This window comes from Pseudophryne corroboree, chromosome 11, assembly GCF_028390025.1.
Source record: "Pseudophryne corroboree isolate aPseCor3 chromosome 11, aPseCor3.hap2, whole genome shotgun sequence".
Lineage (NCBI taxonomy): Eukaryota > Metazoa > Chordata > Amphibia > Anura > Myobatrachidae > Pseudophryne > Pseudophryne corroboree.
The window spans coordinates 18,930,506-18,946,545 of NC_086454.1; the positions used below are offsets into that span (position 1 = coordinate 18,930,506).

At 38.3% G+C, this 16,040-nt stretch overlaps 1 protein-coding gene across 1 annotated transcript in view; it reads right to left on the reverse strand.

Annotated features, from left to right (window-relative positions):
- The window catches only part of LOC134968623 (mucin-19-like), a 517,580-nt gene that overhangs the window by 123,169 nt on the left and 378,371 nt on the right, over window positions 1-16,040 (reverse strand). Inside the window, exons 52-55 of the mRNA XM_063944156.1 lie at window positions 8,466-8,741; window positions 6,327-6,581; window positions 5,879-6,145; window positions 714-989 (exon numbers count right to left, since the gene is read on the reverse strand). Coding sequence (XP_063800226.1) covers window positions 714-989; window positions 5,879-6,145; window positions 6,327-6,581; window positions 8,466-8,741 — 1,074 coding nt within the window. The remainder of the gene's footprint in view (window positions 1-713; window positions 990-5,878; window positions 6,146-6,326; window positions 6,582-8,465; window positions 8,742-16,040) is intronic.

Consider the following 16,040-nt stretch of genomic DNA (forward strand, 5'->3'; position numbering starts at 1 on the left):
TGTATATGAAGCACAACAGAACTTGGCATGGAAAAAAAGCCACAGCTGCTGCTTCATAGCACTTTCTATACAGATTCAGAGCCCTCTGATGAAGTCCTAGATGAAACAGGTTAGGGCGCGGCCTGGTGATGAGGTGGTAGCATCTCTATCTGCTCCTGAAGCTGATTTTCAGCGTATCCGCCGTCACCAAGATGGGAGAAGGTGACTTACCATTTAAAGTGGTGGAAGTATCAGCGGTGTGCCCTGTGACCTGACAGATGTAATACTAGACCATATACTGTATATTGTGATTTGTTCATTTACATTTTTAATTGTTCTGAGTATTGCCTGGTGGGTGTAGTGGGTTTATTGTCGAATATATTGCGTTTTAAACACAATGGAGATTGTCTCTAATGGTTGTGTAACAAAATATTAGGTCACAGGTCCCATCACTTTTGTCCATACCACTTTCATTTTTTTATTAGTTAGAATATTCTATTGAGTCAAAAATCAAATACTAAGTCTACATAAGTCGTGCAGGATGCCGAATCCTTCTGTCACTTTCTAGTTATTTCAGTGAAAAATATGGGTTCTTCTGTTTCATGGAAGGGACCAACAAATTTGTCTACGACTGTATATATAAATATAGCACTATTTTACCAAGTAGGTCTATATCATTATATTATATACAGGTCTCACTGATATGTATACATGTTCCTGTCTGCTGTACTCACCTGTGCAGGTAGTTAGTGACACAGGTACAGACTCAGTGACATTATCACCAGCTCTTGTATATACCATGAATGTATACGTTACTCCTGCTGTTAGATTCACTATTGTAGCTGATTCATTTGTCACTATTGTATTATATATCATTGCAGCTGGTGATATGACGTTTGTCTGGATTCTGTAGGTGTATGTAGACTTATACTCAGCGGGTCTACTCCACATCAGGGACACAGAAGAGGAAGTCACATTGCTGGTATTCAGCAAATTCACCGACATTGGATCTATAATGATAAAAGGTTGGCAGGTTCAGCAACAAAGCACAAACTAGGACAATAAAACTATTATTATTAGGAAACATTATGCTATAAAATACATTGTGGCAGAATACATTTTCAGCCGGCTGTGAAAGGATTTTTGTCATTAAGGGGTCATTCCGAGTTGATCGCTCGCTAGCTACTTTTAGCAGCCGTGCAAACGTATAGTCGCAGCCCACGGGGGAGTGTATTTTCGCTTTGCAAGTGTGCGAACGCATGTGCAGCGGAGCGGGACGAAAAAGTTTTTTGCAGTTTCTGAGTAGCTCTGCACTTACTCAGCCCTTGCGATCACTTCAACCTGTCCGGTCCCGGAATTGACGTCAGACACCCGCCCTGCAAACGATTGGACATGCCTCAGTTTTTCCAAACACTCCCAGAAAACGGTCAGTTGACACCCACAAACGCCTTCTTCCTGTCAATCTTCTTGCGATCGGCTGTGCGAATGGATTCTTCGTTAAATCCGTCGCCCAGCAAGGATCTGCTTTGTACCTGTACGACGCGCCTGCGAATTGCGGTGCATACACATGCGCAGTAGAAACCTGTTTGCTGCGCTGTGAAAAACGGTAGCGAGCGATCAACTCGGAATGACCCCCTAAATTCACATGTAACATTACATCACTAGTGCGGCACCATTACTACAGTGCACTACTCTGACAGCTAATTACCAGGATATAATACATCTTATATACACATGTAACATTACATCACTAGTGCAGCACCATTACTACAGTACACTACTCTGACAGCTAATTACCAGGGATATCATACATCTTATATACACATGTAACATTACATCACTAGTGCGGCACCATTACTACAGTGCACTACTCTGACAGCTAATTACCAGGATATAATACATCTTATATACACATGTAACATTACATCACTAGTGCAGCACCATTACTACAGTACACTACTCTGACAGCTAATTACCAGGGATATCATACATCTTATATACACATGTAACATTACATCACTAGTGCGGCACCATTACTACAGTACACTACTCTGACAGCTAATTACCAGGATATCATACATCTTATATACACATGTAACATTACATCACTAGTGCGGCACCATTACTACAGTACACTACTCTGACAGCTAATTACCAGGATATCATACATCTTATATACACATGTAACATTACATCACTAGTGCGGCACCATTACTACAGTACACTACTCTGACAGCTAATTACCAGGATATCATACATCTTATATACACATGTAACATTACATCACTAGTGCAACACCATTACTACAGTACACTACTCTGACAGCTAATTACCAGGGATATCATACATCTTATATACACATGTAACATTACATCACTAGTGCAGCACCATTACTACAGTACACTACTCTGACAGCTAATTACCAGGGATATCATACATCTTATATACACATGTAACATTACATCACTAGTGCAGCACCATTACTACAGTGCACTACTCTGACAGCTAATTACCAGGGATATCATACATCTTATATACACATGTAACATTACATCACTAGTGTGGAACCATTACTACAGTACACTACTCTGACAGCTAATTACCAGGATATCATACATCTTATATACACATGTAACAGTACATCACTAGTGCAGCACCATTACTACAGTACACTACTCTGACAGCTAATTACCAGGGATAGCACACATCTTATATACACATGTAACATTACATCACTAGTGCAACACCATTATTACAGTACACTACTCTGACAGCTAATTACCAGGATATAATACATCTTATATACACATGTAACTTTACATGACTAGTGCGGCACCATTACTACAGCACACTGCTCTGACAGCTAATTACCAGGGATATCACACATCTTATATACACATGTAACATTACAGCACTAGTGCGGCACCATTACTACAGTACACTACTCTGACAGCTAATTACCAGGATATCATACATCTTATATACACATGTAACATTACATCACTAGTGCGGCACCATTACTACAGTACACTACTCTGACAGCTAATTACCAGGGATATCACACATCTTATATACACATGTAACATTACAGCACTAGTGCGGCACCATTACTACAGTACACTACTCTGACAGCTAATTACCAGGATATCATACATCTTATATACACATGTAACATTACATCACTAGTGCAACACCATTACTACAGTACACTACTCTGACAGCTAATTACCAGGATATCATACATCTTATATACACATGTAACATTACATCACTAGTGCAACACCATTACTACAGTACACTACTCTGACAGCTAATTACCAGGATATCATACATCTTATATACACATGTAACATTACATCACTAGTGCAACACCATTACTACAGTACACTACTCTGACAGCTAATTACCAGGATATCATACATCTTATATACACATGTAACATTACATCACTAGTGCAACACCATTACTACAGTACACTACTCTGACAGCTAATTACCAGGGATATCACACATCTTATATACACATGTAACATTACAGCACTAGTGCAACACCATTACTACAGTGCACTACTCTGACAGCTAATTACCAGGATATCATACATCTTATATACACATGTAACATTACATCACTACTGCAACACCATTACTACAGTACACTACTCTGACAGCTAATTACCAGGATATCATACATCTTATATAAACATGTAACATTACATCACTAGTGCAACACCATTACTACAGTACACTACTCTGACAGCTAATTACCAGGATATCATACATCTTATATACACATGTAACATTACATCACTAGTGCGGCACCATTACTACAGTACACTACTCTGACAGCTAATTACCAGGATATCATACATCTTATATACACATGTAACATTACCTCACTAGTGCAGCACCATTACTATAGTACACTACTCTGACAGCTAATTACCAGGGATATCACACATCTTATATACACATGTAACATTACATCACTAGTGCAGCACCATTACTACAGTACACTGCTCTGACAGCTAATTACCAGGGATATCATACATCTTATATACACATGTAACATTACATCACTAGTGCAGCACCATTACTACAGTACACTACTCTGACAGCTAATTACCAGGATATCATACATCTTATATACACATGTAACATTACATCACTAGTGCAGCACCATTACTACAGTACACTACTCTGACAGCTAATTACCAGGATATCATACATCTTATATACACATGTAACATTACATCACTAGTGCAACACCATTACTACAGTACACTACTCTGACAGCTAATTACCAGGATATCACACATCTTATATACACATGTAACATTACATCACTAGTGCAGCACCATTACTACAGTACACTACTCTGACAGCTAATTACCAGGATATAATACATCTTATATACACATGTAACATTACATCACTAGTGCGGCACCATTACTACAGTACACTACTCTGACAGCTAATTACCAGGATATCACACATCTTATATACACATGTAACATTACATCACTAGTGCGGCACCATTACTACAGTACACTGCTCTGACAGCAAATTACCAGTGATATCATACATCGTATATACACATGTAACATTACAGCACTAGTGCGGCACCATTACTACAGTACACTACTCTGACAGCTAATTACCAGGATATCATACATCTTATATACACATGTAACATTACATCACTAGTGCGGCACCATTACTACAGTACACTACTCTGACAGCTAATTACCAGGGATATCGTACATCTTATATACACATGTAACATTACATCACTAGTGCAGCAAAATTACTACAGTACACTACTCTGACAGCTAATTACCAGGGATATCACACATCTTATATACACATGTAACATTACAGCACTAGTGCAACACCATTACTACAGTACACTACTCTGACAGCTAATTACCAGGGATATGACACATCTTATATACACATGTAACATTACAGCACTAGTGCAACACCATTACTACAGTGCACTACTCTGACAGCTAATTACCAGGATATCATACATCTTATATACACATGTAACATTACATCACTAGTGCAACACCATTACTACAGTACACTACTCTGACAGCTAATTACCAGGATATCATACATCTTATATAAACATGTAACATTACATCACTAGTGCAACACCATTACTACAGTACACTACTCTGACAGCTAATTACCAGGATATCATACATCTTATATACACATGTAACATTACATCACTAGTGCGGCACCATTACTACAGTACACTACTCTGACAGCTAATTACCAGGGATATCGTACATCTTATATACACATGTAACATTACATCACTAGTGCAACACCATTACTACAGTACACTACTCTGACAGCTAATTACCAGGGATATCATACATCTTATATACACATGTAACATTACATCACTAGTGCAGCACCATTACTACAGTGCACTACTCTGACAGCTAATTACCAGGGATATCATACATCTTATATACACATGTAACATTACATCACTAGTGTGGAACCATTACTACAGTACACTACTCTGACAACTAATTACCAGGATATCATACATCTTATATACACATGTAACATTACATCACTAGTGCAGCATTATTACTACAGTACACTACTCTGACAGCTAATTACCAGGGATATCACACATCTTATATACACATGTAACATTACAGCACTAGTGCGGCACCATTACTACAGTACACTACTCTGACAGCTAATTACCAGGATATCATACATCTTATATACACATGTAACATTACATCACTAGTGCAACACCATTACTACAATACACTACTGTGACAGCTAATTACCAGGGATATCGTACATCTTATATAAACATGTAACATGAAACTGACCTATTGCAGCTAAAAGATATGAGAAATACTTACTAGTATACACAGATGCGCTAACAGGTAAACTCTGATACCCCCGGGCTCCGACTGTTACCACAGTAACGGTGTAATTAGTCCCAGATATCAGGCTCTGAAGGGTGATATTTGATGTGTTACTTGCTGCAGTCCAAGTGTATGAAGAATTCCCATAAGTTATATTATATGTCTTTATTACACCTGTCATATTGGCCGGCTCTCCCCAAGACAGTGTGATGAAGTTTACTCCAACTGTGGTAAAGGTTACGTTCCCTGGTGGGGTTGGATCTGTGTAATAACATAGAAATACAATTAATAGATGACATATACAGTCTGTGTACAAGTAATGCAAAACTGAGACAATAAACAGTAAATGAGAATACACATGTTAGAGGGAGAGTAACAGGATAAGAAGTGCAGAGTCTATGTATGATCACATGATAAGTCACGTGACCCCGATCATACTCACACGTGGCCTCTGTCACTCCAGCGGATGTCTGGCTGCAGTTACCACTAAGTGTCTGTACAGTGACTGTATATACCCTGCCTGGTGATAGCCCTGTCATATTCCATTGTGTAGCATTAGTCTGTGCTGTGACATTTATGTCTCCTGTCAGAGTGACTTGATAATAGTCCACGTTTCCTGATGGTTTTATCCATGAGATTCCGAGAACATTAACCGACATGTAATTGCTGAGTGTGATGTTGGCAGCCAGTCCGGGAACTGAAGGGAAATGTAACACACATATTAGATATTGTCACAGACATTCCGCAGCATTGTGTTTAGTATGTATATATGTAACACCTCTCAGATACCAGCATTTTACATATACAGGTTGAGTATCCCATATCCAAATATTCCGAAATACGGAATATTCCGAAATACGGACTTTTTTGAGTGAGAGTGAGATAGTGAAACCTTTGTTTTCTGTGGCTCAATGTACACAAACTTTGTTTAATACACAAAGTTATTAAAAATATTGTATTAAATGACCTTCAGGCTGTGTATATAAGGTGTATATGAAACATAAATGAATTGTGTGAATGTACACACACTTTGTTTAATGCACAAAGTTATTAAAAATATTGGCTAAAATTACTTTCAGACTGTGTGTATAAGGTGTATATGAAACATAAATGCATTCTGTGCTTAAACTAGCGTCCCATCACCATGATATCTCATTATGGTATGCAATTATTCTAAAATACGGAAATATCCGATATCCAAAATACTGCTGGTCCCAAGCATTTTGGATAAGGGATACTCAACCTGTATATAAGTAACTTAGTTCTAGAGCATGTAATTTCCCCTTCAGCATTCAGATCACAGTAAATAAAGAACTGGATGTATGATTTTTGTTTGCTTAGAATATATATATTTCTCTACTGATAGGATTTTATAGCATCTTACACTTACAGTCACCTACAGTATGCTTAGGAAGGCAGAACGGGATGGGGACAGGAAAGTGTAACCTGGTTACAGTGTGGGCATGTACATGTAAATGTGACCAAGGCAGACCTGGACACATATGTGTATGCACCTTAGTGGCGCAGGAAGGGGGGGTTTCTGAGTACCCGGAAACCCCCCCGATAGACTTTTTCTATTCACACTGGCCAAGAAAGCAGACACCACGTTGCTAGGCCCCACCAATATGCTGCAATTCCAATAAAATGATGTAATTTTGTCTTCGCCTCCGCCTGATAGACCCGTGATTGGCAGCATTTTGCAGTGAGGGAGAGGGTTCTAATGACATCACGTGTGTAATGTTCTCTATTTTATTCCAATATCTCGCCAGGCCAGAGCAGGTAGACCACTGCTTCCCTCACGGCCATTACACTGCGCCTCATACTGTCATACTGTCCCAGCATCAGTTGTCAGTTGTGTGTGACTGAGTCTGTATATGAAGCACAACAGAACTTGGCATGGAAAAAAGCCACAGCTGCTGCTTCATAGCACTTTCTATACAGATTCAGAGCCCTCTGATGAAGTCCTAGATGAAACAGGTTAGGGCGTGGCCTGGTGATGAGGTGGTAGCATCTCTATCTGCTCCTGAAGCTGATTTTCAGCGTATCCGCAGTCACCAAGATGGGAGAAGGTGACTTACCATTTAAAGTGGTGGAAGTATCAGCGGTGTGCCCTGTGACCTGACAGATGTAATACTAGACCATATACTGTATATGGTGTTTTGTTCATTTACATTTTTAATTGTTCTGAGTATTGCCTGGTGGGTGTAGTGGATTTATTGTCGAATATATTACGTTTTAAACACAATGGAGATTGTCTCTAATGGTTGTGTAACAATATATTAGGTCACGGGTCCCATCACTTTTGTCCATACCACTTTCATTTTTTTATTAGTTAGAATATTCTATTGAGTCAAAAATCAAATGCTAAGTCTACATAAGTCGTGCAGGATGCCGAATCCTTCTGTCACTTTCTAGTTATTTCAGTGAAAAATATGGGTTCTTCTATTTCATGGAAGGGACCAACAGATTTGTCTACGACTGTATATATAAATATAGCACTATTTTACAGAGTAGGTCTATATCATTATATTATATACAGGTCTCACTGATATGTATACATGTTCCTGTCTGCTGTACTCACCTGTGCAGGTAGTTAGTGACACAGGTACAGACTCAGTGACATTATCACCAGCTCTTGTATATACCATGAATGTATACGTTACTCCTGCTGTTAGATTCACTATTGTAGCTGATTCATTTGTCACTATTGTATTATATATCATTGCAGCTGGTGATATGACGTTTGTCTGGATTCTGTAGGTGTATGTAGACTTATACTCAGCGGGTCTACTCCACATCAGGGACACAGTAGAGGAAGTCACATTGCTGGTATTCAGCAAATTCACCGACATTGGATCTATAATGATAAAAGGTTGGCAGGTTCAGCAACAAAGCACAAACTAGGACAATAAAACTATTATTATTAGGAAACATTATGCTATAAAATACATTGTGGCAGAATACATTTTCAGCCGGCTGTGAAAGGATTTTTGTCATTAAGGGGTCATTCCGAGTTGATCGCTCGCTAGCTACTTTTAGCAGCCGTGCAAACGTATAGTCGCAGCCCACGGGGGAGTGTATTTTCGCTTTGCAAGTGTGCGAACGCATGTGCAGCGGAGCGGGACGAAAAAGTTTTTTGCAGTTTCTGAGTAGCTCTGCACTTAATCAGCCCTTGCGATCACTTCAGCCTGTCCGGTCCCGGAATTGACGTCAGACACCCGCCCTGCTAACGCTTGGACATGCCTCCGTTTTTCCAAACACTCCCAGAAAACGGTCAGTTGACACCCACAAACGCCTTCTTCCTGTCAATCTTCTTGCGATCGGCTGTGCGAATGGATTCTTCGTTAAATCCGTCGCCCAGCAAGGATCTGCTTTGTAGCTGTACGACGTGCCTGCGCATTGCGGTGCATACACATGCGCAGTAGTAACCTGTTTGCTGCGCTGCGAAAAATGGTAGCGAGCGATCAACTCGGAATGACCCCCTAAATTCACATGTAACATTACATCACTAGTGCGGCACCATTACTACAGTGCACTACTCTGACAGCTAATTACCAGGATATAATACATCTTATATACACATGTAACTTTACATCACTAGTGCGGCACCATTACTACAGTGCACTACTCTGACAGCTAATTACCAGGATATCATACATCTTATATACACATGTAACATTACATCACTAGTGCGGCACCATTACTACAGTGCACTACTCTGACAGCTAATTACCAGGATATAATACATCTTATATACACATGTAACATTACATCACTAGTGCGGCACCATTACTACAGTACACTACTCTGACAGCTAATTACCAGGATATCATACATCTTATATACACATGTAACATTACATCACTAGTGCAGCACCATTACTACAGTACACTACTCTGACAGCTAATTACCAGGGATATCATACATCTTATATACACATGTAACATTACATCACTAGTGCAGCACCATTACTACAGTACACTACTCTGACAGCTAATTACCAGGATATCACACATCTTATATACACATGTAACATTACAGCACTAGTGCGGCACCATTACTACAGTACACTACTCTGACAGCTAATTACCAGGATATCATACATCTTATATACACATGTAACATTACATCACTAGTGCGGCACTATTACTACAGTACACTACTCTGACAGCTAATTACCAGGGATATCATACATCTTATATACACATGTAACATTACATCTCTAGTGCAGCACCATTACTACAGTACACTACTCTGACAGCTAATTACCAGGATATAATACATCTTATATACACATGTAACATTACATCACTAGTGCGGCACCATTACTACAGTGCACTACTCTGACAGCTAATTACCAGGATATAATACATCTTATATACACATGTAACATTACATCACTAGTGCGGCACCATTACTACAGTACACTACTCTGACTGCTAATTACCAGGGATATCATACATCTTATATACACATGTAACATTACATCACTAGTGCGGCACCATTACTACAGTACACTACTCTGACAGCTAATTACCAGGATATCATACATCTTATATACACATGTAACATTACATCACTAGTGCGGCACCATTACTACAGTGCACTACTCTGACAGCTAATTACCAGGATATCATACATCTTATATACACATGTAACATTACATCACTAGTGCAGCACCATTACTACAGTACACTACTCTGACAGCTAATTACCAGGGATATCACACATCTTATATACACATGTAACATTACATCACTAGTGCGGCACCATTACTACAGTACACTACTCTGACAGCTAATTACCAGGATATAATACATCTTATATACACATGTAACATTACAGCACTAGTGCAGCACCATTACTACAGTACACTACTCTGACAGCTAATTACCAGGATATAATACATCTTATATACACACGTAACATTACATCACTAGTGTGACACCATTACTACAGTACACTACTCTATGACAGCTAATTACCAGGGATATCATACATCTTATATACACATGTAACATTACATCACTAGTGCAGCACCATTACTACAGTACACTACTCTGACAGCTAATTACCAGGGATATCATACATCTTATATACACATGTAACATTACATCACTAGTGCGGCACCATTACTACAGTACACTACTCTGACAGCTAATTACCAGGATATCATACATCTTATATACACATGTAACATTACAGCACTAGTGCAGCACCATTACTACAGTACACTACTCTGACAGCTAATTACCAGGATATAATACATCTTATATACACACGTAACATTACATCACTAGTGTGACACCATTACTACAGTACACTACTCTGACAGCTAATTACCAGGGATATCATACATCGTATATACACATGTAACATTACATCACTAGTGTGCCACCATTACTACAGTGCACTACTCTGATAGCTAATTACCAGGGATATCATACGTCTTATATACACATGTAACATTACATCACTAGTGCAGCACCATTACTACAGTACACTACTCTGACAGCTAATTACTAGGGATATCATACATCTTATATACACATGTAACATTACATCACTAGTGCAGCACCATTACTACAGTACACTACTCTGACAGCTAATTACCAGGATATCATACATCTTATATACACATGTAACATTACATCACTAGTGCGGCACCATTACTACAGTACACTACTCTGACAGCTAATTACCAGGATATCATACATCTTATATACACATGTAACATTACATCACTAGTGCAGCATTATTACTACAGTACACTACTCTGACAGCTAATTACCAGGATATCATACATCTTATATACGCATGTAACATTACAGCACTAGTGCAGCATTATTACTACAGTACACTACTCTGACAGCTAATTACCAGGATATCATACATCTTATATACACATGTAACATTATATCACTAGTGCGGCACCATTACTACAGTACACTACTCTGACAGCTAATTACCAGAATATCATACATCTTATATACACATGTAACATTACATCACTAGTGCAACACCTTTACTACAGTACACTACTCTGACAGCTAATTACCAGGGATATCATACATCTTATATACACATGTTACATTATATCACTAGTGCAGCACCATTACTACAGTACACTACTCTGACAGCTAATTACCAGGGATATCATACATCTTCTATACACATGTAACATTACAGCACTAGTGCGGCACCATTACTACAGTACACTACTCTGACATCTAATTACCAGGGATATCATACATCTTATATACACATGTAACATTACAGCACTAGTGCAGCATCATTACTACAGTACACTACTCTGACAGCTAATTACCAGGATATCATACATCTTATATACACATGTAACATTACATCACTAGTGCGGCACCATTACTACAGTGCACTACTCTGACAGCTAATTACCAGGGATATCATACATCTTATATACACATGTAACATTACATCACTAGTGCGGCACCATTACTACAGTGCACTACTCTGACAGCTAATTACCAGGATATAATACATCTTATATACACATGTAACTTTACATCACTAGTGCGGCACCATTACTACAGTACACTACTCTGACAGCTAATTACCAGGATATAATACATCTTATATACACATGTAACATTACATCACTAGTGCGGCACCATTACTACAGTGCACTACTCTGACAGCTAATTACCAGGATATAATACATCTTATATACACATGTAACATTACATCACTAGTGCGGCACCATTACTACAGTGCACTACTCTGACAGCTAATTACCAGGATATAATACATCTTATATACACATGTAACATTACATCACTAGTGCGGCACCATTACTACAGTACACTACTCTGACAGCTAATTACCAGGGATATCATACATCTTATATACACATGTAACATTACATCACTAGTGCGGCACCATTACTACAGTACACTACTCTGACAGCTAATTACCAGGATATAATACATCTTATATACACATGTAACATTACATCACTAGTGCGGCACCATTACTACAGTGCACTACTCTGACAGCTAATTACCAGGATATCATACATCTTATATACACATGTAACATTACATCACTAGTGCGGCACCATTACTACAGTGCACTACTCTGACAGCTAATTACCAGGATATAATACATCTTATATACACATGTAACATTACATCACTAGTGCGGCACCATTACTACAGTACACTACTCTGACAGCTAATTACCAGGATATAATACATCTTATATACACATGTAACATTACATCACTAGTGCTTCACCATTACTACAGTGCACTACTCTGACAGCTAATTACCAGGATATAATACACCTTATATACACATGTAACATTACATCACTAGTGCGGCACCATTACTACAGTGCACTACTCTGACAGCTAATTACCAGGATATAATACATCTTATATACACATGTAACATTACAGCACTAGTGCAGCACCATTACTACAGTGCACTACTCTGACAGCTAATTACCAGGATATAATACATCTTATATACACATGTAACATTACAGCACTAGTGCAGCACCATTACTACAGTACACTACTCTGACAGCTAATTACCAGGATATAATACATCTTATATACACACGTAACATTACATCACTAGTGTGACACCATTACTACAGTACACTACTCTGACAGCTAATTACCAGGGATATCATACATCGTATATACACATGTAACATTACATCACTAGTGTGCCACCATTACTACAGTGCACTACTCTGATAGCTAATTACCAGGGATATCATACATCTTATATACACATGTAACATTACATCACTAGTGCAGCACCATTACTACAGTACACTACTCTGACAGCTAATTACCAGGATATCATACATCTTATATACACATGTAACATTACATCACTAGTGCAGCATTATTACTACAGTACACTACTCTGACAGCTAATTACCAGGATATCATACATCTTATATACGCATGTAACATTACAGCACTAGTGCAGCATTATTACTACAGTACACTACTCTGACAGCTAATTACCAGGATATCATACATCTTATATACGCATGTAACATTACAGCACTAGTGCAGCATTATTACTACAGTACACTACTCTGACAGCTAATTACCAGGGATATCATACATCTTATATACACATGTAACATTATATCACTAGTGCGGCACCATTACTACAGTACACTACTCTGACAGCTAATTACCAGAATATCATACATCTTATATACACATGTAACATTACATCACTAGTGCAACACCTTTACTACAGTACACTACTCTGACAGCTAATTACCAGGGATATCATACATCTTATATACACATGTTACATTATATCACTAGTGCAGCACCATTACTACAGTACACTACTCTGACAGATAATTACCAGGGATATCAGACATCTTCTATACACATGTAACATTACAGCACTAGTGCAGCATCATTACTACAGTACACTACTCTGACTGCTAATTACCAGGATATCATACATCTTATATACACATGTAACATTACAGAACTAGTGCAACACCATTACTACAGTACACTACTCAGACAGCTAATTACCAGGGATATCATACATCTTACATACACATGTAACATTACATCACTAGATCACTAGTGCGGCACCATTACTACAGTACACTACTCTGACAGCTAATTACCAGGATATCATACATCTTATATACACATGTAACATTACATCACTAGTGCAACACCATTACTACAGTACACTACTCTGACAGCTAATTACCAGGGATATCATACATCTTATATACACATGTAACATTACATCACTAGTGCAGCACCATTACTACAGTGCACTACTCTGACAGCTAATTACCAGGATATCATACATCTTATATACACATATAACATTATATCACTAGTGCGCCACCATTACTACAGTACACTACTCTGACAGCTAATTACCAAAGATATCATACATCTTATATACACATGTAACATTACATCACTAGTGCGGCACCATTACTACAGTACAGTACTATGACAGCTAATTACCAGAGATATCATACATCTTATATACCCATGTAACATTACATCACTAGTGCGGCACCATTACTACAGTACACTACTCTGACATCTAATTACCAGGGATATCACACATCTTATATACACATGTAACATTACAGCACTAGTGCGGCACCATTACTACAGTACACTACTCTGACAGCTAATTACCAGGATATCATACATCTTATATACACATGTAACATTACATCACTAGTGCAGCACCATTACTACAGTACACTACTCTGACAGCTAATTACCAGAGATATCATACATCTTATATACACATGTAACATTACATCACTAGTGCAGCACCATTACTACAGTACACTACTCTGACAGCTAATTACCAGCATATCATACATCTTATATACACATGTAACATTACATCACTAGTGCAGCACCATTACTACAGTACACTACTCTGACAGCTATTACCAGGATATCATACATCTTATATACACATGTAACATTACAGCACTAGTGCGGCACCATTACTACAGTACACTACTCTGACAGCTAATTACCAGGGATATCATACATCTTATATACACATGTAACATTATATCACTAGTGCAACACCATTACTACAGTACACTACTCTGACAGCTAATTACCAGGGATATCACACATCTTATATACACATGTAACATTACATCACTAGTGCGGCACTATTACTACAGTACACTACTCTGACAGCTAATTACCAGGGATATCATACATCTTATATACACATGTAACATTACATCACTAGTGCGGCACTATTACTACAGTACACTACTCTGACAGCTAATTACCAGGATATCATACATCTTATATACACATGTAACATTACATCACTAGTGTAGCACCATTACTACAGTACACTACTCTGACAGCTAATTACCAGGAATATCATACATCTTATATACACATGTAATATTACATCACTAGTGCGGCACCATTACTACAGTGCACTACTCTGACAGCTAATTACCAGGATATCATACATCTTATATACACATGTAACATTACATCACTAGTGCAGCACCATTACTACAGTACACTACTCTGACTGCTAATTACCAGGATATCACACATCTTATATACACATGTAACATTACATCACTAGTGCGGCACCATTACTACAGT